Source organism: Humulus lupulus, chromosome 6 (assembly GCF_963169125.1).
Source record: "Humulus lupulus chromosome 6, drHumLupu1.1, whole genome shotgun sequence".
NCBI lineage: Eukaryota > Viridiplantae > Streptophyta > Magnoliopsida > Rosales > Cannabaceae > Humulus > Humulus lupulus.
Genome location: NC_084798.1, coordinates 143,152,856 through 143,177,569, shown reverse-complemented (window position 1 = coordinate 143,177,569; position 24,714 = coordinate 143,152,856). Strand labels below are relative to the sequence as shown.

The window sequence follows — 24,714 nt, the reverse complement described above, 5'->3', positions numbered from 1 at the left end:
GAATTGGACTCAGCTATCCTCTTCTCTCCCCCACTCTTACCCTGCCAGGACTTCCCAGACTTCTTACTCCCGGCGCTACTTGAGCTGGCTGGAGGGGTAGCCCTTTTCGGCAGGCTACTCTCCGGAGTGTAGTCTGTTAAGCGTTCGGCAGCAACTTGAGCGGTGGCTAGATCAGTCACCCGCTGTCTTTGAAGTTCTTGCTTGGCCCATGGTTTCAATCCCTCGAGGAAGCAGAAGAGCCTGTCCACTTCGGACATGTCTTTAATATCGAGCATCAGTCCCGAAAATCTCTTTACATACTCTCGGACTGTCCCGACTTGTTTAAGCTCTCGTAACTGGCGACGAGCTATGTAAGCTACATTTTCTGGCAGAAACTGCGTCTTTAATTCCCTCTTCAGGTCCGCCCAAGATGTGATGGTACACCTGCCATTCTCTATATCATCATACTTGGTCCTCCACCACACCTTGGCATCCCCCGACAAATACATGGTAGCCATGGCGACCTTTCCATCTTCCGAATCGGCCCGCACGACTCTAAAGTAATGTTCCATGTCAAAGAGGAAATTCTCCAAATCCTTTGCGTCTCTGGCCCCATTATAGGGCCTCGGCTCGGGTACTTTGGCTCGGCCATATTCCATACCTATCGGCCCTGTTGCAGGGGCATTCCCAACCGCTCGCATGGTCAGGTTTACCTTGGCAGATAGCTCAGCCATTTCTTCTCTGAGCACACCGACTGCCTCCCTGCAATCTTCCGTTGTGTCATTTATTGAAACTTCTTGTTCCTTTAGCATGCGCTCCACTGCCGCGATGCGCTCTTCCCACCGCGGGGAAACAGAAGTACTTGTTGGAGTGTTTCTTTTCTCCAACGCAATAATTCTGGATAGAAGAACATCATTCTCCTTCTCCAACGCAGCTATGCGATTGTTTGCATCAGACGGTCCCGAGTCCTGACTTGCAAAGGAAAGATCCCTGACCCTCTCGTCCAGGCCATCTAGTTCCCCAACTCGCTTCTCAAGAGCTTCGATCCTCTGAGTGTTGCTCACCATAGTGTGTTTTTGCCAAGCGCTTTCTAACTTGGCTCTGATACCAACTGTCACGGGCCAGCTATTTGGGGATTCCAACTAGACGGAACGTGCGGCACTTGCAGACTCTTCAAGCTTGCAAGTCAGCCTACAACACACACCTACAGGCAAACAAACTCAGCGGTTAGCCACATACACATCTCGGACATGCAACGGGCAATAATGAAGTATGAGCAAGCACAAAGCAAGTCATTCCTAGGAACGTCCACACAACACAAAGCACACAACAAGGCAAGTGGCACACAAAGGCCCAACGAAGGTATCAAACAAGTAACACATAAGCAACAAGGAAGTACACAGGGGCAAGTATGGATAAATGTTATTTCGTTAATATATAGCCTTGATAGGGCAAGGGAGTACACAGCTTTGGCCCCTATCTGCTGATGGCCATGGTGCTTCCCTAAGTCACCAGGTCACCTCCCCCTAAGGAGCCTTCTAGGGAAATAAAGTCTTCCCAGGAACATATATGATTTTTGTTTGGGAGACATATGCAATATTACAAAACTGCCACTACCCTATCCCATGAGGTTGCTTGGTGCAAGACTTGACTAATGATCAAGCACCAAGGCATGCTCATTACAAAATGGCCCCATGTGGGTGTGCCAAAGGGGCAGCACGCCACACTCAGCAGTACCTAACACTTGTGTTAGGATGTCATTTGTTCCAATTTCAATCAGTTTGCCCTCTTTTCTTTGCTCAAGCATGTACAAAATTTAATCAATTATATGTTTGTTACTAAAATATAAAACAATTACCAAAAGTCATTTAACATTTTACAACTTACGATGGCCTCTCCCTTGACCTTGTCACGCTCGGTGACATAATTGCCAGAAGAATCTTTTCTGGCCTCCTTCCAGAGTATAGATCGATCTATTTGCTCTATTGTGCCCCACTTAGCTTGCTGCATGTAATAGAATTAGGTCAATTTTAACATCAAATGAAGAAAACATAAAATCAGGCATAATACATTCTATATATGTACTTACTAAATCAGCTTCCAATTCAGTATAGCTATGGCGTGAAGTCCTAGGAGGCTATTTTAAATGATTACGCCTTTCTTGTTGTAATTTTCTAAAATCTTGAAACTCTTTGGATGTCCTTCTCTTGACAAATTCTTTCCAATGTGTTTCTTCTATATGATAGCTTGGTGGAGGTTTATCGAGACCACGAGGCTTTGCTTCCAAAAGAGATGGGTCATTAAGGTAAGGGACTATAAACTTCTTGTTCAAATTACATTTGAATTGCCTCCACTTATTACCCACTGAGCCAATAATATTATTTCGCATATTCTCATCTAGGTGGAAAGCTAGCTGCAAATAGTTTAAGAAACTTTGTAAGCAAAAGAAAATATAAAACTCGTCAATTTATTTCAAAACATAGTAAAATGTATTACATTGACATCCTTCCATAAGCTGTCCAATATAGATTTAGGAACTTCGCGCCAATTGTCAATGTCAATTGGCACCATACTTTTGGCTTGCATTCCTAAATAACATTGAAGCTCTCTGTTTGGGGTCCCGATCGATTGCCCCCTGCTATTGAACCTCAAATGGCGTTTGATTCCTTTAATTTTATCTGCAATGATCTTCGTCAATCGCACTATGCCTCGTGTTCGCTTATGTGTTTTCTTTTTATCTTCCGCGTTCTCTTTATTATTATCCTCCTCCTCGTGGTCAACATCCATGGAACCACCATCAGTCTGCTCATCGATGGAATCAACATCAACTTGCTCATCATCACCCTCTAGGTACTCCTCAAGGTGCTCATCAAATGGGTCCATGATCCTGTCAACTTATGAAACACAAATTATTAGAAAATGTAAAAATCAATGAAGTAAATTTTTAAGTAAAAAAAATATTAAGATCAACTAAGAAAATTTATAGTAAAAGATAATATTATATGTCATTCATAAAGATGAAATCTTACTATCCAAATTCCATCACCATCTTTTCGTACATATGGCCCAACAGTTGGTTCAACTCCCTCAAACTCAGGGATAAAACCACACTCTTTTTCTGAAGTTTGTAATTCACCAAAGTCATGTTGTTGATCGTCATCATGCACTTAGTCTCTTGGTTGTGAAGCAAGAACTATTGACCATTTTGATGAAGTAGGATCCTCAACATAAAACACTTGTTTAGCTTGACTTGCCATTATAAATGAGTCTTTTTTATGTCCTATTTTATTCAAATCAACTTTAATGAAACCTAACTTTTCTTTCTCCACACCATTTTTGCTGTCTACCCAATCACACTTGAACATCGGCATCCTAAATTCACGATAATCAAGCTCCCATATTTCTTAAATGACACCATAAAATTTCATCTCACCATATATAGGGTTCTTGTCACGTGCACTAGAGACTTGCAAGGTTTGAGCTACAATACTTACACCACTATTTTGGGTGACCCTAACATCATCACGAGCTTTAGTGTTGAACCTACAACCATTAATTATAAATACATCGTGCTTAATTGCCAATTGAGTCGGACCTAATGAAAGCCATCTCAAAGTTTCGGTAACTTCATGCAATTCATCGGTCAACTCTTTATGAATCTACATTAATGAATAATACCTTAATTACATTTTGCAAACAATCGTTAAAAATGGTTTATATTGGAGTTTTCATTTTAAAGTAAAACATCACCTTATCAAGAAACCAATGTCGAAAGGTACGATGATGCTCATCTTGAATCTGCTTTCTAGATTTTGTTCGATTTTCCTTATTTAGATATTGTAAATATTCTTTGCATTGAATAATATTGTTACTAAAACATAATAATCACTAAAAATATTTGTTTAAGTTAAGAAAATTAATTTAAATAATGTACTTACTCTATATAAGGTTGAACCTTAACTCTATTCTCCAAGACATTTTGATGAGCAACCTCCCAATCTTCTTTTTCCATTAAAGTAGGTTTTCCATTGTTGATACCCTTATTTTCTACAACTCCCTCTCTTGCCCTTATTGGAATTCAAATTGAGTCAACATTGACCATATACTCAGAACAGAATTCAACTGCTTCTTCAGTTATATAAGATTCAACTATACAACCCTCTGGACGACTTCGATTTCGCACATAACCCTTGTAAACTTTCATCAACCTCTCGAAAGGGTACATCCATAGAAAACAAACTGGCCCACACAAGGTGACTTCTCTAACTAGATGAACTGCCAAATGAACCATTATATCAAAGAAAGATGGAGGAAAATATTGTTCGAACAAGCACAAAGTCTTCACAATTTCCAACTGAATAACCTCCAACTTTGATACGTCAATAACTTTAGAGCAAAGGGCATTAAAGAAGAAACACATTCTGGTTACAGCATTTCTCACGGGGTTTTCTAATAAGCCTCGAATAGCTATTGGAAGCATTTGTTGCATTAACACATGACAGTCATGAGACTTTAGACCCTGTAGTCTACAATCTTTCAAGGAAACCAAATTTCGAATATTCGATGAAAAACCATCTGGCACCTTAATCTTTGCCAATGTTTCACAAAATTGGTGTTTCTCATCTTTTTTTAATGTGTAACATGCTGGAGGTAAATATGTTCGATTCTCTTCTACTTTAGGAGCCAACTCTTTTTTCGATTCAGACATTAGAATGAGATCACGACGAGCAGATATACTATCTTTAGTTTTTCCAGGAATATTGAGTAAAGTTCCTATCAAACCATCACATATGTTTTTCTCAATATGCATGACATCGAGATTGTGTCTGACTAACAAATGTCTCCAATACTCCAATTAAAAAAAATTGATTTCTTTTTCCAACATGTAGTATTCAAAGAATCATCATTGCTCACTTGATGTTTCTTGCTACGTTTTCGTTTCTTACTCATCTTACTTTTACCCTTTGATTTGACCCTACTTTAAATGTCTTCACATTCTTCGGTATTTGTGACTGGTTTTTCGAATCTATTTTTTATCAAACGAATCTCTTCATAAATCTCTTCACCAGTCATTATTGGTAGAGGTCCTCGTAGTTCTTGCTTACCATTAAAGGCTTTCATTTGATTACGAAGATAATGCTTTGCAGGTAGAAACCTTCTATGCCCTATGTAACAAGTCTTTTTACAAAACTTCAATCTTGTTGCACTTGTTTGTTCCCCACATATCGGACATCCTTTATAACCCTTAACATAACACTCCGACAAGTTTCCATAAGCTGGAAAATCATTAATTGTCTATAAAAGTAACCCTCTCGGTATAAAACTTTCTTTACTAAAAGAATCATAACAATCAACTCCATCCCACAACAACTTTAAATCATCTATCAACGGTGCCAAATAGACGTCTATATCATTTCTGGGTTGTTTACTTCCTGAAATTAACAAAGTAGCATTGTGAATCTTCTTTTCATGCAAAGGTGGGGAGGGAGGTTGTAAATACATAATATCACTGGCCAGCAACTGTAAGATGAGCTCATATTGCTAAATGGATTGATGCCATCAGCTGAAAGACCAAGTCGAAGATTCCTAGGATCCTTTTTTATTACAGGCCATTTCTCATCGATAGTTTTCCAAGCTAATGAATCTGTTGTATGTCGTAGTTTATCATCTTTGATCATTCCATCCTCATGCCATCTTAAACTTTTAGCATGTTCTGGATTCCGAAACAAACGTATAAATCTTGGTATCGGTGGCAAATACCATAATACTTTAGCTGGAATCCCTTTCTTACCTTCTTTTCCTTCTTTACCTCTCTTCCATCTCGATGTCTTGCACGTAGGGCACTCGGTTGCATTTTCTAAATTGTTGCGGTATAAAACACAATCATTAGGACAGACATGTATCTTTTTATAATCCATTCCTAAAGTGCACAAAGTTTTTTTCGCCTCATAAAGGGAAGAAGGCATCTCATTGTCTTTTGGTAAAATCTCCTTCATCAAATCAAGCAAATTTGTGAAACTTATGTCACTCCAACCACTACCAGATTTTAAATTGTATAATTTTACCAAAACAACCAACTTTGACATAGGTGACCCTGGAAAAATTAGTTTCTCTGCATCTCCTAAGAACTTTACAAATTCTTCTGGCCTATCCACAAATCGATCATTTGCATCTCTCACCATCTCTATAGGGTCATCAAACACTTGAGAAAATTCTTCATTTTCATTGTGTAATTTGGGGGTAGACTCAACTTGTTCTCCATGCCATATCCATTTAACATAAGTTTCATCTATTCCATTGAAATACAAATGATTTTTTATTTCCTTTATATCCAATTTTTTCAAATTAGAACACTTTTGACATGGACAATGAACTCTCTTAGGATCCATTGTATTTTTCAAGGCTATTTCAATAAAACTCTCAACTCCATCTTCATATTCTTTTGATAACCTATCTTTCGCCATCCAACTCCTACTCATTTTTTGAAAATTTGGGCGAAACCTCTTCTATAAGTTTGACTAAAACCTTCTTACACGCATAAAATTCCCAGGACACATGTTCAATTACAACATATCACCATAATGATCATCAACTAATTTAATAATTAGGCATCATCTCCCCTATACATATTTTATAAAAACTTCCTGCACACAGAAAATTCCCAGAACAATACATAATATAATCAAGTATTAAAAGTAAAATTCCCAAAACCATACATAATGTGCACCTTAAATAAAATCAAAGTAAATTCATAGTTTAGTAAACTTACCAAAAGAATGCTAGTTTTATTCTTCTATGCCCAAACCAATCTTCAATACAAGCTTTTGTCTCAACCTCACTATATTAAACATGAACCATAAATTAGATGTTACAAATAATTCAACTATATAAGTCATTTTATGTATAACTAAAATAGATATTCTATAAACACTTCCACCCATTGTAGAAAAAAAATCACAATTAATAAAAGAAAGTATGTTACAACAGTCATACAATTTATCCATCATTAAAACCATGTCTTATCACATAAGACTGCTGTTTTGAATGTGCTAAAATAAAGAAATTACTGCAAAAATATACTTGTAGTATTACATTAATAAATAGACAAGTGCTTCAATATGTTTTTTATAATAAATTATATAACCCTTTTTTTGTACTAATAAAACAGTATTATTGTACACTTTATAATAACACATTTTCTACATTCTATAAAAATAGTTTGCATAACACAATTTTATGCTTATAAGAGTTTGAATTATTATAATATATTAGTTTTGATAACACTTATAATTTTTCTTTATTGTATCGTTAAAGCAGTAAGCATCTACACAACATAATGCTATAACAAGCACAAACAGAGCCAAAAATACCAGTTTGATATCATCAAATAACTAACTTAGATTTTCCATTAAAATAACAATAAACTTAGGTTCACAAGAACATGTTCACTCGTCTTCCACAATAATAATACCAAATGAAAATAAGAAATACAATTTTTAGATATAAAATCTCTCCTCCATACATATAATCCAAACTATCTCAAATAAAATGGTTGAAACATGTATTAATGCATTAAGAATCTTTTGAACATGGAATTGACCTCATTTCTTGAATGTCTGAGAAACAAAAAGAGAAATCACATCAAGTGAGCTAGTGAATAATTAACAATTTTTCTTAGAACAATAACTAAAGGTCACAGAAATGTAACATGGAACCTGCCAGATTAATAATGTAGCAATGAGAAGAAAGAAAATGTAAATACACATGGTAATGGTAATCATATTAATCTACTCACAACCATTAAAAATTCTAGGAAAATTTAAGTAATACAACTTTTAGAGACAAGGAAAGTCAGAACACTAAACCAATTCTCATTCTCTTACTTTTTTATATGGTACCCACTTCTAATCTAATTTTAGTCTCTTAAAGATGCCATTGCAAAAGGATATTCATGCATATACAAACCTGAGGTAGTAGCAGAGGAGACGAAACTCATTCACTGAATTAACTATAGTAGCTGTCATGACAAAAAACAAAGTACATTACAACCAAACCAAATAAAGTAACACATAACAAAAGGCATCAAAGATAGCAAACAGAAAAAATAGAAAAAGAAAAAAGGAAAATGTCCATAAAAAAAAATCAGCTAAACTTCATTTGTTTTTCAAAGGAATACCATGTGAAAGTACATTTTTTTCTAACTCAATATGATGTGGTTTCAATTAGTTTTGCATCAAGAAATAACAGTAGGAAAAAAGAAAGATGATTTATATGTAAATATTGGCCAATAAAACAAATTTAGTTCACTCATACAAAGCCTTACAATTTTATTCAATCAAGTTATTCACAATCACATGGCTTGAAAAAGATAAAAGAAAAAAGATATATATATATATATGTATATATATAAACAAAAGAAATATACCCCAAACCAAATATGAAAAATCTTGTTTCTTTTATAGTATATAAATATATGGATATTTTTTTTAACAAATATATGCATAAAGCTTAATAACACGACTAATCATGTCTTCGTATAATTCAATTCAATTGAAATTGGTGATGTCTAAAGAAAGATGACTTTTATCTATTACATATAAAAAAAAATATGCTAAAACCATCTCATGTAAAAGTAAAATACAAAATAAAATACGTATTTAACACCCGCATAATCATGTATATGTTCAAGAAATTTGTTATAAATATTGATATTAATAAGTCTTGCAACCTCTAATACCAAAAAGCTCATTTATACATATATATACTTAAATGTGATGGAGAAATACATAAATGAATAAACAATCTACAAAATCCTAAGATAGAAAAAAATAAATTAGAATGGAATACCCATAAATGCAATCTGTTATCCAGATTTCCGGATAGCGTTTAGATTGATGTCCTCGGGGAAGCAGAATTATCGATGTCTTTCACGGTAGGTGACCAGAGCTCGCGGATGGACAGAAAGGCTTCGCCTCTCCCGTTTAGTGTCCGGATTACTCTTCCAAGCAAACACAACACGGAAACTCGTCAACTCTCCCGGACTCCCGAAGGGGTATCCTTCGGGGAAGCCCCTTCAGGAGAAGCTCTTCGAGTGGTCTCCGCGGAAACAGTTTCGTGCCTCGCACGGAACAAAACCAAACGGTCGAGTCCTGGAGGAGGCATATTTGGAATGATATCCGCCTGACACAGGATCCCGCCTGACACGCCCGTCAGGTCAAAGCCGCACACATCCCAGCACGCCTAAGGGTACCTTTTCGCCTACTGTTCCGCTGACAACTTGGAAAAGACGGCTGACTTTGTGTGTTCCCCATACTTTCACGTAAATATACCCACATAGAGTCTTGTAGCCATGCTACTACAGTAATTGTATCCCCTATTTATGGCTGGTGTAATTAAGACTCATGTACGTAGAGAAAAAACCCTAATCCGAAACCCTAGCTATAAAGACCCCTTCATTTTACAAGAAGAGGGAGGGCCAACAGATCACATAGCAAAAACTCTACAAAAATCTCTCTAGCTTCATCTTCTTCAAGAGAACCCGAGAGAAACACTGTGAGTGTGTGAAGTTCTTGTACACCAGCCACCTTACTGTAGTCCTTTCCAAGTATAATAACATCGACTCGTGGACTAGGGCTTGTTAACGCCCGAACCACGTAAAAACACTGTTTGTTTAGTTATATTTCAGCACTTTTACAGTTCTTATCTTTTTATTATTCTGTTTGTATTCGTTTCCGAAAAACTCGGTAAACATTTTGGTGCTTTCATTGAGAGCTGTAGGAAGTTGTTAGTCAGCTCTTTTTCTGTGTACGTTTTTTGTATTCACTTCGTGCTAAAGAGATGGTGACTACGAGAAAATCCGCTGTTGACAAAAATGCTACGGTCAACCCCGATACCGTGATGGAAGATGCGGTACAAAACGAACCCTTGGACTACCAAGGTGAAGGCCCGACGTCCCGCCAGGATCGGGTTAGTACTGAAGATACGACATACTTAGAAGACGAAGAAGAGTATGTCCAAGACAGTTATTACAAGGACGGCTGCAACTATGAGAAGGACCCAGAACTGGTCCAAGTAGCCGAAGAACTGGAGGTCACCAAAGCCAAGCTTGCTGAGCAGGAGCGCCTCTCCGAAAAAATGCAGCGCATGATGGAGCGCCTCCAAAGCAAGTTCGGAGACCTAGGCGACTCGGACGAGGATGCCTCTGTTTTAGGTGGTGCTGATGTCGCTATGCCGGATCCAGCCGCTGCTGGACCATCCAAAGCCGCCCCTAACAAGGGCAAAGAAAAAGTTGGAGAGCCTGTACGCGCTGACGCCCCTGCACCTCCTAAAGGCGTGAATCACCAGGCCGACTGCCCCCCCCCCCCCCCCCCCGCGCGCAGAAGGTCTCTGGCGCTCCTAAGCCCAGACGTCCTTCAGCCCCAAGGGGGCACTCCGTGCCTAAAGGGCCCGGTGCTAAGACACCCAGGCCTAGGGGAAGGAACAACCGCCCCAGTGATTCCGTCAACCAGGACGGTCGGGCTGCGAACTCGCACTCCGAAGATAGCTGGTCCACGGTGGACCTAAGAAGAAGGTTGGAGGCCAAGTATGAAAAGGCCAAAGGAGAAAAGGCCCGGCCTCGCGGAGATGACCTCCGAAATCATATTAATGACAAGCTCCGGGGACGTGACCTCCTGGAGAGTGATACGAAGAGGCTCGAGGAACAGATTGCTGCCTTGACCAAGCTGGTCCGGAAGCAAAGTGGGGCCCTGTCAGACTCTGAGGAGGAAGACCCGGAACCATGCATTCGGAGGATCGCGGAAACGTCCCTCCCGGATAACTTCAAAATGCCTCACATAGAATTATATGATGGGAGGACAGACCCGCGTACCCACCTAGCTAAATACAACAAAATGATGCAAGTCGCGCGTGTCAGTGAGGACGCCAAATGCATGTGCTTCTCACTCACCCTTACCAAGTCCGCGGAGGACTGGTGGAAAAGATTAGCTCCCGGATCAATCCATAGTTGGAAGGAGCTACAGTCCGCGTTTAGGAGGCAGTTCATTGCTGCCCGCGACCACAACTTGGAAGTTGGTTCCTTAACCAACATCAAGCAGCAACCCAATGAGAACCTAAAAGCTTTCATTCAGAGAATGATGGAAGCTGCTACAAAGACCAAGGTCAGCGATGACATGAAGCTGATCGCCCTTCAATCGGGCCTTACTGTCGGCTCCCTGCTATGGGGGGAAATGCAAAGGAGACGGGCAGAAACGCTGTCCGAATTCATGTCAAAGGCTCAGGGAATCATCAACCTTGAGGATGCCTACCAGCAGGCCTTTGGAGTTCCCCCAGCTCCAACGCCTTCCGTGACTGCGCCGAGCTTTGCTTCGCAAGCTCCCGCACTAGCCCTCACGCTTCCAGGAGCCCAATTCACTCCAAGTGTGTATGGGCCTTCCGCGTCTGCTCAGACGCCGAGTCAAACCCATTTCTCTGGGTACGGAGCTGTACAAACCGGATGTAGTATCGCTCCTGGCATGCCGCAGCCGCAAGCGGAAGCCCCATAACGAAATTTGAGCCAATCGCGGAGCAAACGAAGCGGAAGAAACTCCAACCGGGGAGACCATTCAAAGAAGCCCCGGAAGGACTATGAGCCCAAGTTCACGGAATATACCAGTTTGATAGACTCACGAGAGAATGTCTATCGGGCGACCTGTAATATGGTCAACTACAGGAAGCCCCCGAAAGTGTCTCACGGAGGAAGGCGTCCACGAGACTCCAATAAAAGGTGTGAGTTCCACGGAGACGTGGGGCACACCACGAACGAGTGCCTTCAGCTGAAGGATGAGATCGAGTCCCTGGCAAGAGCGGGACACCTCGGTCAGTGGGTGAGGATACCCATTATCTATCCCGGACAGGGGGTAGTTCACGGAGCTGCATATTCCCCGGGACAGAGGGGGACCGCTAGCGCTCCTGGAGCCGGTCACCCCCAAGCTCCTGGGTCTCAGTTCCCAGCGCTTCCTGCTCCACCCGCTCCGGCACCAATTGCCTTGTTGGCTCCAGGACCGGGCAACCCATATCCGCCCGGCCTTGCTCCGCCACCCGTTGACGGACACGTAGCCACCATTTCCGGAGGACCGCACCTTGCCGGAAGCACCCGCAACTCCCAGAAGAGGTACTTGAGGGAGTTAGAACACACCGGGGAGATGTGCGCCTTGGTTCAATCACCTGCTCAACGTCCCCGAATGATGGACCTCCCCATCACCTTCATGGAGGACGACGCTCGACATGTGCACTTCCCCCACAACGATCCCCTCGTGGTGGAAGCCCAGATTGCCAATAAGAAGGTCTCACGGATCTTGGTCGATAACGGAAGCTCCGTAAACATCCTCTTCAAAGCGGCCTTCCACGCGATCGGATTAACCGAGACAGACCTGGCCCCATGCCCCATCCAGCTTCAAGGGTTCAATGGGGACGCACTCATGCCATTAGGCAAAATTCAACTTCCAGTCACCCTCAGAGGAGAAAGCGACGCTTGTGCCTTCAAGCACAGCACATTCGTGGTGGTCGACTGCCCCACGACGTATAATGCCATCTTAGGCCGACCGGCCCTAATCGATTGTGGGGCCATAACCTCGATACGCCACTTATGCTTGAAGTTTCCATGCGACGATGGGCGTATTGGCACCCTCCGAGGAGACCAACGAAGTGCACGGAGCTGTTATAACGTCTCCGTCCGATCCGTCTACACGGTCCAGGAGACGTTTGCTGCCATTCCTTTGGCAGAAGAATTACCAGAAACTGGGGGTGCTCAGGAGGCATACTTTGACGAACTCGACCCAAGAGTGGGAATCGAGAAAGCAATAGAGCCGATGGAGGAAGTCGAAGAGGTGATCCTCAACCCGGGAGAACCCACCAAAGTCATTCAGGTGGGGAAAAACCTGCCATCGGCCATTCGAGATAAAATCGTGGCCACTGTGAAGAATAATCAGGATGTCCTGGCATGGTGCCACGCTGATATGACGGGGATTAATCCTAATGTTGCGTGCCATGCACTCAACATAGACCCATCTGCAACTCCAATTCGCCAAAAGAGGAGGCCGTTAGACCCAGTGAGGGCCGAAGCCGTCAAAGCTGAAGTGGACAAGTTGATGTCCATAGGCTTTCTCCAGGAGTCGCACTATCCCGTGTGGTTGGCCAACCCAGTTCTGGTCCCGAAACCCGATAGGTCCTGGAGAATGTGCATTGACTTCACGGACCTAAACAAGGCCTGCCCGAAAGATTGTTTCCCTCTTCCGCGAATCGATCAGATGGTAGACGCTACTTCCGGGTACGAACTCTTATCCTTCATGGATGCGTACTCCGGATACAACCAGATCAAGATGCATGTCGCGGACCAGGAACACACCAGCTTCCTCACGGACAAGGGTGTCTACTGTTACGTGGTCATGCCTTTCGGTTTGAAGAATGCTGGGGCGACGTACCAGCGTCTAGTAAACAGAATGTTCAAGGACCAACTGGGGAGGAACATGGAGGTGTACGTGGATGACATGTTGGTAAAGTCCAAGACCTCCGGGGACCACAGTGACGACCTTGAGGAAGCTTTCGCCGTGATCCGAAAGTACGGGATGAAACTGAATCCAAAGAAATGTACTTTCGGGGTCTCGTCTGGGAAGTTCCTCGGCTTCAAGGTCAGCTCCCGTGGAGTGGAAGCCAACCCTGAGAAAATAAAGGCGTTCATAGATATGCCTTCCCCCCGGAAACATAAGGATGTCCAGAGCGTTACCGGAAGGATAGCTGCTCTCAGCCGCTTCGTATCCAAGGCCACTGACAAGTGTATCCCCTTCTTCAATGTGTTGCGAGGAAACAAGAAGTTCGAGTGGACCCCCGAATGCGAAGCAGCCTTCCAACACCTCAAAGAACATTTAACCCGAGCTCCCATTCTATCCAAACCTGTCGAAGGAGAGGCGTTGTTCTTATACTTAGCTGTGACTGAGCACGCAGTGAGTGCCGCTCTCGTCCGGGAAGATGGCCGTATCCAGCTCCCTGTGTATTACGTAAGCAAGAGGTTATTGGACGCCGAGTCCAGATATTCAATGATCGAGAAACTCTCCCTCTGCTTGCTAATTGCTTCACGGAAGCTGAGGCCATATTTCGAGGCGCACACCATCAAAGTACTCACCAACCACCCTCTCCGATAAGTCTTGCAGAAGCCCGAGTCTTCTGGCAGATTGCTTAAGTGGGCCATGGAACTGAGCCAGTTCGACGTCCACTACCAACCACGTGTTTCCATAAAAGGTCAAGCTCTCGCGGACTTTATTGTGGAATGCTCGGGAATGAATGACCTCCCGGAAGATCCTGTCCCGGAACTTCCCATCTGGAAGGTCTATGTAGACGGAGCCTCAAATGAAAAAGGAGCTGGAGCAGGGGTCATCCTAATATCTCCCCAAGGGCACCAGCTCCAGAGCGCCATCCGTTTGGCGTTCCCAGCATCCAACAACGAGGCAGAACACGAAGCCATGTTAGCTGGATTACGACTGGCCAGAGAAGTCGGAGCCCAAAAAATCGAAGTATACAGCGACTCCCTACTTGTGGTAAACCAAATATCCGGGGAATACCAGACGAAAGGCGAAAGAATGGCTGCCTACGTGTCTCTCTCCCGTGACCTACTGCAGCATTTCAAAGGCTACCAAATCCGCCAGGTCACCCGGGACCAGAACTCACTCGCGGACACGCTGGCCAAGCTTGCAACGGACCCGGAGATTGAACAGTATGGCTTAGTCCCCATCGGGCACTTAGAAGCCCCCAGTACTGAGACACGAAGGATAAACGCCATCATCGACCATTCCCACTCCTGGATAGGACCCATTCTCAGATTTCTCACCACCGGATAGCTCCCCACTGATAAAGCTGACGCAAGGAAGCTCCAATATCAAGCTCCCCGATACGTGGTTATGGATGGAAAGCTTTACCGCAGGGGGTTGTCCATACCCTTCCTTAGGTGTGTTGCTGGAACCGAAGTCAGCACCATCATCCATGAGGTTCACGGAGGATTCTGTGGCGATCATACCTCCGGGCTGAGCCTCTCCAAAAAGATCCTTCGACAAGGATACTTCTGGCCCACCATGAAGAAGGATTGTGTGGATTATGTCAGGAAATGTGAGCAGTGCCAGAGGTACGCCAAGGTTCCGCGAGCGCCGCCTACAGAAATTACCCTAATGACCAGCCCCTGGCCGTTCGCCGTTTGGGGAATTGACCTAGTAGGTTCCCTCCTAACTGGAAAGGGTGGAGTGAAGTATGCCATAGTCGCGATAGACTACTTCACCAAATGGGCTGAAGCTGAACCTATGAACACGGTCACATCTAAAAAAGCACTGGACTTTGTCATCAGGAATATAGTGTGTCGTTTTGGGCTTCCACGAAAAATTGTGTCCGACAACGGAAAGCAATTTGACAGTGAACACTTCACGAACTTCTGTGCTTCGCATGGAATTATTAAAAGCTTTTCCGCAGTCGCCAGACCCCAGGCTAATGGGCAAGTGGAGGCTGTAAACAAAATATTAAAGACCACGTTGAAGAAAAAACTCCAAGCCTGCAAGGCTCACTGGCCGGAAGAACTTCCGCGAGTACTTTGGGCCTATCGCACAACAGAGAGAACTTCGACGGGGCACACGCCTTATTCCATGACCTTCGGTTGCGAGGCCGTCATCCGAGTAGAAACTATAATCCCCTCTCACAGGCAAGATACCTACGACCCTACCCGGAACCATGCCCTTCTCCAGGAGTCCTTGGACATGATCGAAGAGCTCCGGGAGCAGTCGCAGGTCCAACTAAAAATGTACCAAGGCAAGATAGCCCGACACTTTAACACGAGAGTCAAGAGCCGTACATTCGAAGTTGGGGATCTTGTCCTACGGAGAGTATTTCCTGCTACGCAGGATCCGGGAGTGGGAGTCCTCGGACCCAACTGGGAAGGCCCCTACGAAGTCCAAGAAAAAGTGGGCCATGGGACGTATCACTTAAAGAGACTCGACGGATCTAAAGTCCCGCGCACCTGGAACGCGGAGCACCTCCGCCGTTACTACCAGTAGGCCCTGGACCATCTAGTCGGAAGTCCTTGGTGAAATTAGCAAAAGTGAAAAATGTGGAAATAATCCTCCCTGTTGTAAACTCACGCCTAGCAGGCTAATTTAATGAAACACGGAGAGATTTACTCCGCTTTTACTGCACTTTTTATCCTTGTGTTCAAAGCTGCGTATTAAAGTGACCACGCGGTCCGGAGACGTCTGGACCACACGCTCACTTGGGGGGGTATACATGGCTAAGGCATAGCCATACGCCCCTTGAACAAAACGTACACAGAACACCACTTATGTGCTAGCATTGTATTTGAAAATTTTAAATTGTTTGAAATGTTTAAATTGTTAAGCTTAGGTTTATTTGTTGCCATGAACATGCTTGCATTACGTGTCATATGTGCATTATGTGCTTATGTGAAAATTGCCATGGAAATGCCTGCCATTATGTATCATGAAAATTATCTCCTGTGTAGCCCAGCAATGGACAGGACTGGGGGTTGAGGCACGTTCATAGAGCTACGCCAAAACACCCCCAACTCCCTGACAAGTCCTTTGCAGAATATTCCGCGATCGCTGTAGAGCTCTGCTTCGCAAGCTCCAGCTCCGGGTCCCGCAAGGCGAAAGATGGCAAGATCCGCGATCGCTGTAAAGCTTTGCTTCGCAAACTCCAGCTCCGGGTCCCGCAAGGCGAAAAATGGCAAGATCCGTGATCACTGTAGAGCTCTGCTTCGCAAGCTCTAGCTCCGGGTCCCGCAAGGCGATAGATGGCAAGATCCGCGACCGTTGTAAGCCTTGCTTCGCAGGCTCCAGCTCCGGATCTCACAAAATAATGCATGGCGAGTTCCTCGACCATTGCATGTTTCAGCTCCGGGAGCAGACATGGTCGATCCCCCACTCACAGCAGGCCTTGCTTCGCAAAGCCCCTGCTCCGGGATCACACCTGGTGGGCGTGGCGATTTCCCCGACAGCAACGAGCCTTGCCTCGCAGGGCTCCATGCCAGGTCCCTGAAGTCAGCCACCATGAGGTTCGCAACAACAGTTAGTTTTGCTTCGCAAAGATCTAACCATAAGTCTAGCGACGTTCACCAAAAGAACTCCCGTTCCAAACAATGGAACGGCTCACCGTAGCAATCCCAGCGAACAGTATAACTACAAGTCCCGGGATTGGCTATTTGCCTTAGGAAAGCTAAAATACGGTGAAAGGAGCCTGGCCGTTGGAACCAGGAAACCTTCGTAACCTAGAAACTACGTGGGAAAAGACATCATCCATTAGAGCGTCAAGTGGGAAGTGCATAGGTTTTGGCCGTTGGAACCAAAACCTCATGCGCCCCTACAACAGTTTCTACCGTATAAAAGTCTACCCTAAGTGCAAAGATAAATAAAGAACTCGGCAGAAAAGAAAAGAGAATGCTATAAGTATGGCAAATATGTCCGCAATGAAAAACTCAAAATGAAAAATAATTAAAGATAAAACCCCTTCAAGCATTGGGGGTACCTGCAGCTTCCACGACCGCGGCTTCGGGGGCATCGGCTTCAACTGAGGCTGGCGGAGTCGGCTCATTGGAAGGCGGAACTTTGTCACGGGAAGGTTCAGAGGTCCCCGCCTCTCCAGAATCTCCCGCCTCAGGGGCTCCAGCACGTTCGTCAATGTTGAAAGTTTGGACGTACGCCTCTGGGCCTTGATCCCACACGAGTAGCTTCTCCCTCATGGCTTCGGCATCATCTCCCAGATAGCCTAATACCTCCGGGTTCACTTTCCAGAGTTGATGCATGAGGACCACATGCGATATATTAATCGTCCTGTTCAGTATCACCTCAGCATCCTCCTTCTCCTTCAAGCGCTCCGCCTCGGAGGTTGCCAGCTGTGCCTCCGCGACAGTTAGTTGAGCCCTCAATTTTTCCATTTCGGCCTTGGAGGCATCCCGCTCCCCCTTAAGAGAATCAATCTCCTTGCGCTGCTCCCTATTTTGGTTCAGCACGGATTGCTTCTCAGTCACATGCCCCCTGGCAGTGAATTGCAAGGCCCCGATCTCTTTATCCTTCTCAGCGAGCCCCAACTGCAGCATAGACACGAGATCCCTGCTCCTCTTATGGAGTTGCTCCTCCTCGTGCAGCTTACTCGAAAGAGTGGAGTATTCCTCTTGCTGCTTAAGGAGGAGATCATTTTTTGATTGCAAGCGAGCTTCCAAGGTTTCCTTCTCCACCCTGGCTTGGGACAGCTCTTCCCGGAGCTTGGAGTTTTCGGCCTTCATCCCATCCGACCGCTGTCTAAACTCATTCTCTGCCTTAGCCCGGTACTCTTGATATTTGGCAAGATATTTCTTGTCCGCCTCTTCCTCAGCCGTGCGCCGGGCCTGATCAATCTTCTCCGAGGCCCCCAAGGCCTGTTGGGCCAGTTTCTGCTTCTCCGCCTCCAAGGCCTGGCGAGCCAGCTGGCTCTCCTCCAGCTGAACCAGAACTGCACCAACCTCCCGGAACGAGCGTTCCGCGATCATAAAGGCATGCAAGGAAAGACAACAGAATGAGTTAAGCCGGACCAAAAGACAGATGATCCCAAAACACAACAACTGACGGCTTACCCCAGACAGTTGCTTCTTCACAGCGTGTGTCAGCAACAGCGGATCCTTACTGCTACTGATGGCCCATTTCTCAGAATTGAGCTCGCACAAGCTCAGGTCCATGTCCTCCATCATCTCAGCTCCGAACGGCGCCAATGCACGTTTGAGCCTAGGCACCAGCCTCTTCTCCAAGGTTGGGCCATCCAAAACCGCTCCGGCTGGGTGAAGGGATCTCACCCCCTCGGCCAGCTCAGCTCTCTTCACGGCAGACAAGTTATCTGCCCTTCCCTGAGTAATAGCCTTCTCCGCCTCTAACCGCCTCTTCAAAAAACTATCGGCCCGTCTTACACCCTCCAGGAGGGCAGCGGGGAAACTGGTTGGCTTCCGCGGGAAGTGGAACTTCAGGCCAGGCAGAGGAAGGTTGGTTGTCTGAGAAGAAGGAGACCCCGGAAGGGTGGACCCCCTTTGGGCTGGAGGAGGAGGCAGACGGGGTATTAAGGCCCCGGTCTGTTGCGTTTGCTGCTGCGGCAGCGGAAGTAATTGCCCTTGTTGCTGCTGCTGGTTTGGATGTTGTTGTTGCTGCTGCTGTGACGTTGGTGATTGTCTCTGTTGTTCTTGTTGCTGCTGTTGTTGTAGTTGTGGTTGCTGTCATTGCCTTCGACCAGGAGAAGAGTGTCTAAGGCATTTCTTCTTAGCGCCCTCAGCATCTTCTCCGGGACGCTTGCTCACCCCAGTTGTCTTCACGGGGAACACAAGCCCTTCCCCGTCGCTGCTGCTACTCGAGACCATCATAGTCTCGGAAGGCCCGTCAGCAGGAGACTTCTCTACCCCCGGAGACGCTTGCGCCTCGCCACTTGTCTTCTTGGGGGAGGCAGCTTTACCTCCCCTACCAGCCTTGGTCTTCCGTCCTTTCCCCTTGGACGGGTCTTGGCTGGTGGCAGCCTTCTTAATGAGCAAAGTAACCCTCCCCAACATCTTGGCATCTGGATACTCTGCAAGAAACGTACAAAGCAAGGTTAACGAACCAACAAGCAATGAGAAAGAAGATAAGCAGAAGACAAGACAATCAACAACATAAAAGCACAAGCAAGCCCGCCAGCAGGGAACAAGAAACAAGAAAAAGAAAAGTTTGAAAGGGACGACCATGCACGAGAAACGTGGATGGCCTTCCCCGAGCAAAACAAAACACCGCTTCCTGCTCCAGGAAGCTCCCGTACTCCTTGAAGTCCGGGAATGACATGCTGAGGGAAGAAGGGTCAACCATGATGACACCTTCTGGCAGACTACCGTCACTCAGACACCCGAGGAGCTCATCTACCCTATCGCAATATCTGTCGAAGGGTATCCTACGCGGATCTAGCCTAAGGAAACGGGGATCAAACCCCATCTGAGAGGTCCGGGAAACCTCAGACAGGCTGGGGGTGTGGATCAATCGAAAACTAGTCTTACCTCTCCCGGAGGTACTAGCCCCCGGAGCCCCTTCGTTAGGGTAAGCCGCGGTGTGGCGAGCCTCGATCTCCTCTTCCTCCGGCTGGGGGTCGGGGAACCTCTCCGCCCAACTAGGAGATAAAGTATTTTCGTCCCGGGCTGCTTGGGTGATCACCTTGGACAGCTCCAGGGCAATCTGCTCCCGGATGTCAGCTAACACCTGACTTTGCCCCCTGCCACTCACTGGCTTGATGTTTTGGAAAGAGGCGAGTAGCCCATACTCCCTCAACGATTCGGAGGTCACAAGTCCCTCCACTTTCAACTCTTCCTCAGAAAGCCCTTCGTAGAACTTGGACCTCCTTATCATCTCCGCGCAGCGAGGTGTCCGCGGAACGACTTCTGCAAAATTCAAATACGAGCGTTAGAGATCCTACCAAGAGGCAAATCAAACGCAAAGAAACAAAGTTGAATAGGAGAGGAAGGAGCACTTACCAGGGATTTTGAAGTCCAAAGATAGGGCTGGCACCCTCTTCAGCGGAAAGCCAGTCGTCAGGAACCAGTACTCCCGGAGGTCTGGAACCCTCGCGGTATGACAGGTGGGGCACATCACGTCCGGGTGCCTTTCCAGCCTGTAAAACCCCACCTTGTCTGAATGACCCCTCATAGGCTGAGACTTCAACCCGTAGAAGTACAGCACCTCCTCCGGGGTAGGAGCTTCCAGTTTCCGGGACTTGCAAAAGATGAACCACCCCGCTAGGAGCTTGTAGCAGGGAGGAATCAACTGGAAGGGGGCAATCCCCGCCTTCACACAGAAATTGGCAAAATAACTCCTTAGGGGCAAGTGCGCCCCACACATTATGTGTGCCCAGCTCCAGGCACCAAAGCCCTCGTGACTCTGGCTAGCCGACTCGCCCAGCACCGACAGACGGTGCCACATCAGACCTGGGATGTTCTTCAGGCCTGCCTCGGAGGAATACAGCTCCAGCATGCCATAATTCCTGAAAAGGTTCGGCTTTTGGTCCATCTCCCAGATGGAACTATTGGAAGTCGGTGGGCTAGCCGCGACCACTTTCGCCTTTCCTTTCCCCTTTGCACCAGCGACAGGGGAACCCTTCTCCTTGGCAGAATCAGCCTCCCCCACAGCAAGGAGTTGTTCCTTTGAGATGTTCGTCACTGGACAAAAGAAAGAAAGAAGAAAACACTCTAAGCAGTCAGCACCTTTGTCATACCCTAGTGGTATCAAAGGCGTCGGGGAGACCCTCCCCGAAAACTGCTTGGAGAGGCTCCCACCGAGCTTACCGAGGGATTGGCACCATGCCACCCGAAGGGCAGCAAGGAACCAGACTCAGACTCCGAGCCTAAGCCCACCAAAAGAAGTGTTTTTCCAGAGAAAGACACCCTGAAGGCGTTCATGCTTATGCCCTAAAACAGCAAAACAAGGAACGACTTTCCAAACGCAAATCGCCAAAGCATGCAAAAAAGGCTACTTATCGACTCACATCAATTACATGCCTACCAAAGCCCTATTCACGCATGCACATAAGCGATAATGGCAGAAACCTCTACTCTAACAACTACCAACAACCTAAGGTTTGGGAGGAAAGAGCAAAGTAGAAATACTTACTGATATTCGGGTAGTTGGAGGTTGAAGGAGTAACTGGATCACTGCACAGCACGATCGCGAGAAGTAAAAGCTGCAAAGACGAACGGCGATTCAAACCAGGAACTTCGGCGAATAAACCCACTGCCAAATCAAAAGAAAAGTTTCCAGATCCTTACCAAAAGAAGTGGCAAGTTCGGAGGAGCGGAAGCTGGGAAGCCTGAGAGTTCGAAGGTTTGGAAATCTGAAAATCCGAAAGATAGAGAATTTGAAAGCGTAAAGAGGAAGAAAGGTCATTTCCCTCGTTTTTATAGCAGGGAAGAAGTCGTTTCGAATTCATCAAATGGACGGTCCCGATCTTCCCATTCCGTGTGCATCAGATTCAACGGCTGGAGATGAAGCGACGATCCTATTTATGACTCCTCGGATGGGAATAAAGTATTTATTTCCCATCATTACACCACCTCGGGCCCGGAGTACCATTAAAATCCGTCAAATCATTACTCAGATGACTGACGCACGCATACTCAACCAGTCGCCTCACGCACACGTCTTGGTCGCAGAACCATTCCCAGAATGACACGTGGTCCTTGCCGCACTTGAGTACTTGAGTTCAAATAGAAGAAATTCCCTTTCTTTTTCATACTAACACTCAGGCGGGAAAAAGGAACCCTTCCGGGAACACAGAAGGTGGCCCCTAGCCTAATCTAAGAGACCGAAATACCCGGAGGACTGTACAAGCTCCCGGATCTCTCAAAGCTCCGTGACCTTGGGGGGTAAATGTTATCCAGATTTCTGGATAGCGTTTAGATTGATGTCCTCGGGGAAACAGAATTATCGATGTCTTTCACGGTAGGTGACCAGAGCTCGCGGATGGACAGAAAGGCTTCGCCTCTCCCGTTTAGTGTCCGGATTACTCTTCCAAGCAAACACAACACGGAAACTCGTCAACTCTCCTGGACTCCCGAAGGGGTATCCTTTGGGGAAGCCCCTTCCAGGAGAAGCTCTTCGAGTGGTCTCCGCGGAAACAGTTCCGTGCCTCGTACGGAACAAAACCAAACGGTCGAGTCCTGGAGGAGGCATATTTGGAATGATATCCGCCTGACACAGGATCCTGCCTGACACGCCCGTCAGGTCAAAGCCGCACACATCCCAGCACGCCTAAGGGTACCTTTTCGCCTACTGTTCCGCTGACAACTTGGAAAAGACGGCTGACTTTGTGTGTTCCCCATACTTTCACGTAAATATACCCACATAGAGTCTTGTAGCCATGCTACTACGGTAATTGTATCCCCTATTTATGGCTGGTGTAATTAAGACTCATGTACGTAGAGAAAAAACCCTAATCCGAAACCCTAGCTATAAAGACCCCTTCATTTTACAAGAAGAGGGAGGGCCAACAGATCACATAGCAAAAACTCTACAAAAATCTCTCTAGCTTCATCTTCTTCAAGAGAACCCGAGAGAAACACTGTGAGTGTGTGAAGTTCTTGTACACCAGCCACCTTACTGTAGTCCTTTCCAAGTATAATAACATCGACTCGTGGACTAGGGATTGTTAACGCCCGAACCACGTAAAAACACTGTTTGTTTAGTTATATTTCAGCACTTTTACAGTTCTTATCTTTTTATTATTCTGTTTGTATTCGTTTCCGAAAAACTCGGTAAACACAATCAATTAAATAAAGCTCAAGTCAAGACTGTAGAAAACATCATCTAAAAAAAAGACTATAAAAGATAAGAATGAAAAGTTGGTTAGGTTGGGAACCACCAAACGGTGGACAGATGAAAAGTAATATAGATGTATTTTGGAGTAACAACACATATACATAAAGTAATTGTGTTTCATGCATGTAATTCATGTGAACAAATATCCTAAGTTAGAACACAAATTCAAGTGAGCTAGTGAATGATTAACAGTTTTTCTTAGAACAATAACTAAAAGTCACTTGAAACAACTGAGAAATGTAACATGGAACCTGCCAGATTAATAATGTAGCAATGAGAAGAAAGAAAATGTAAATACATATGTTAATGGTAATCATATTAATCTACTCACAACCATTAAAAATTCTAGCAAAATTTAAGTAAAACAACTTTTAGAGACAAGGAAAGTCAGAACACTAAACCAACTCTCATTCTCTTACTTTTTTATATGGTACTCACTTCTAATCTAATTTTAGTCTCTTAAAGATGCCATTGCAAAAGGATATTCATGCATATACAAACCTGGGGTAGCAGCAGAGGAGACGAAACTCAGTCAATGAATTAACTATAGTAGCTGTCATGACAAAAAACAAAGCACATTACAACCAAACCAAATAAAGTAACACAAAACAAAAGGCATCAAAGATAGCAAACAAAAAAAATAGAAAAAGAAAAAAGGAAAATGTCTATCATAAAAAATCAGCTAAACTTCATTTGTTTTCCAAAGGAATACTTTTTTCCAAAGGAATACCATGTAAAGGTATATTTTTTTCTAACTCAATATGATGTGGTTTCAATTAGTTTTGAATCAAGAAATAACAGTAGGAAAAAAGAAAGATGATTTATATGTAAAAATTGGTAGATTTTTGTAGATTTAATTGATTCATTTCCACAAATTTGTGATGTAGAAATTTGAAAGGACGGTAATGTAGCTATTGTATTGTCTTTAATTTGTCTTTTTTTCCTCTTAATATAACTATCGTGATGATTTAGCTAATGAAAAGAAAATTACCCTTTTATGATTTAAACAAAAGCCAAGTTTTTATTACTGATACATATTTGTGGTGAGGTTTTTATTATGTTCAAAATTCATAGAAAACATAAATATTCCATGTAGAGAAAAGGGTGAAAGAAAACAACTCAAATAATAAAATAATTAAAAACCTTAAGCTTGTGGCTGCCCCAATATTACAAGATTACAGATTCTTGGTAATGATTTGATTCCAATAAATGAATCATGATCCTGATCTGTTTTCATTGGCCCTAATGATACAAAGTATTAGGCGACACTTATTATAGTAATATGTGTACATATTTGCTGATTTTTAATTGAGAGACTAACAAAATAATTGAAATGCTTGACATAATAGCAATAATTAAGTTAATTAGC

At 44.6% G+C, this 24,714-nt stretch overlaps 1 protein-coding gene across 1 annotated transcript; it reads right to left on the bottom strand.

Moving 5' to 3' along the window:
* Positions 1-1,861: 1,861 nt before the first annotated feature.
* On the bottom strand, positions 1,862-23,867 carry LOC133782573 (uncharacterized). The gene is made up of 6 exons (XM_062221902.1): positions 23,847-23,867; positions 7,945-7,996; positions 6,749-6,817; positions 2,476-2,866; positions 2,069-2,392; positions 1,862-1,983 (listed from the first exon to the last, which is right to left on the bottom strand). The coding sequence occupies exons 4-5, from the start codon at positions 2,860-2,862 to the stop codon at positions 2,117-2,119; spliced, it is 663 nt and encodes a 220-aa protein (XP_062077886.1). The 5' UTR covers positions 2,863-2,866; positions 6,749-6,817; positions 7,945-7,996; positions 23,847-23,867; the 3' UTR covers positions 1,862-1,983; positions 2,069-2,116.
* Between the last annotated feature and the right edge of the window lie 847 nt (positions 23,868-24,714).

What these genes read in the sequence shown, in the direction of transcription:
- LOC133782573 (XM_062221902.1), bottom strand. Translation starts at nt 2,862, where the DNA reads ATGGACCCATTTGATGAGCACCTTGAGGAGTACCTAGAGGGTGATGAT. An exon ending in GCTTATGGAAGGATGTCAAT is followed by an intron (nt 2,393 to 2,475) that starts GTAATACATTTT and finishes AACTATTTGCAG; the next exon opens with CTAGCTTTCCACCTAGATGA.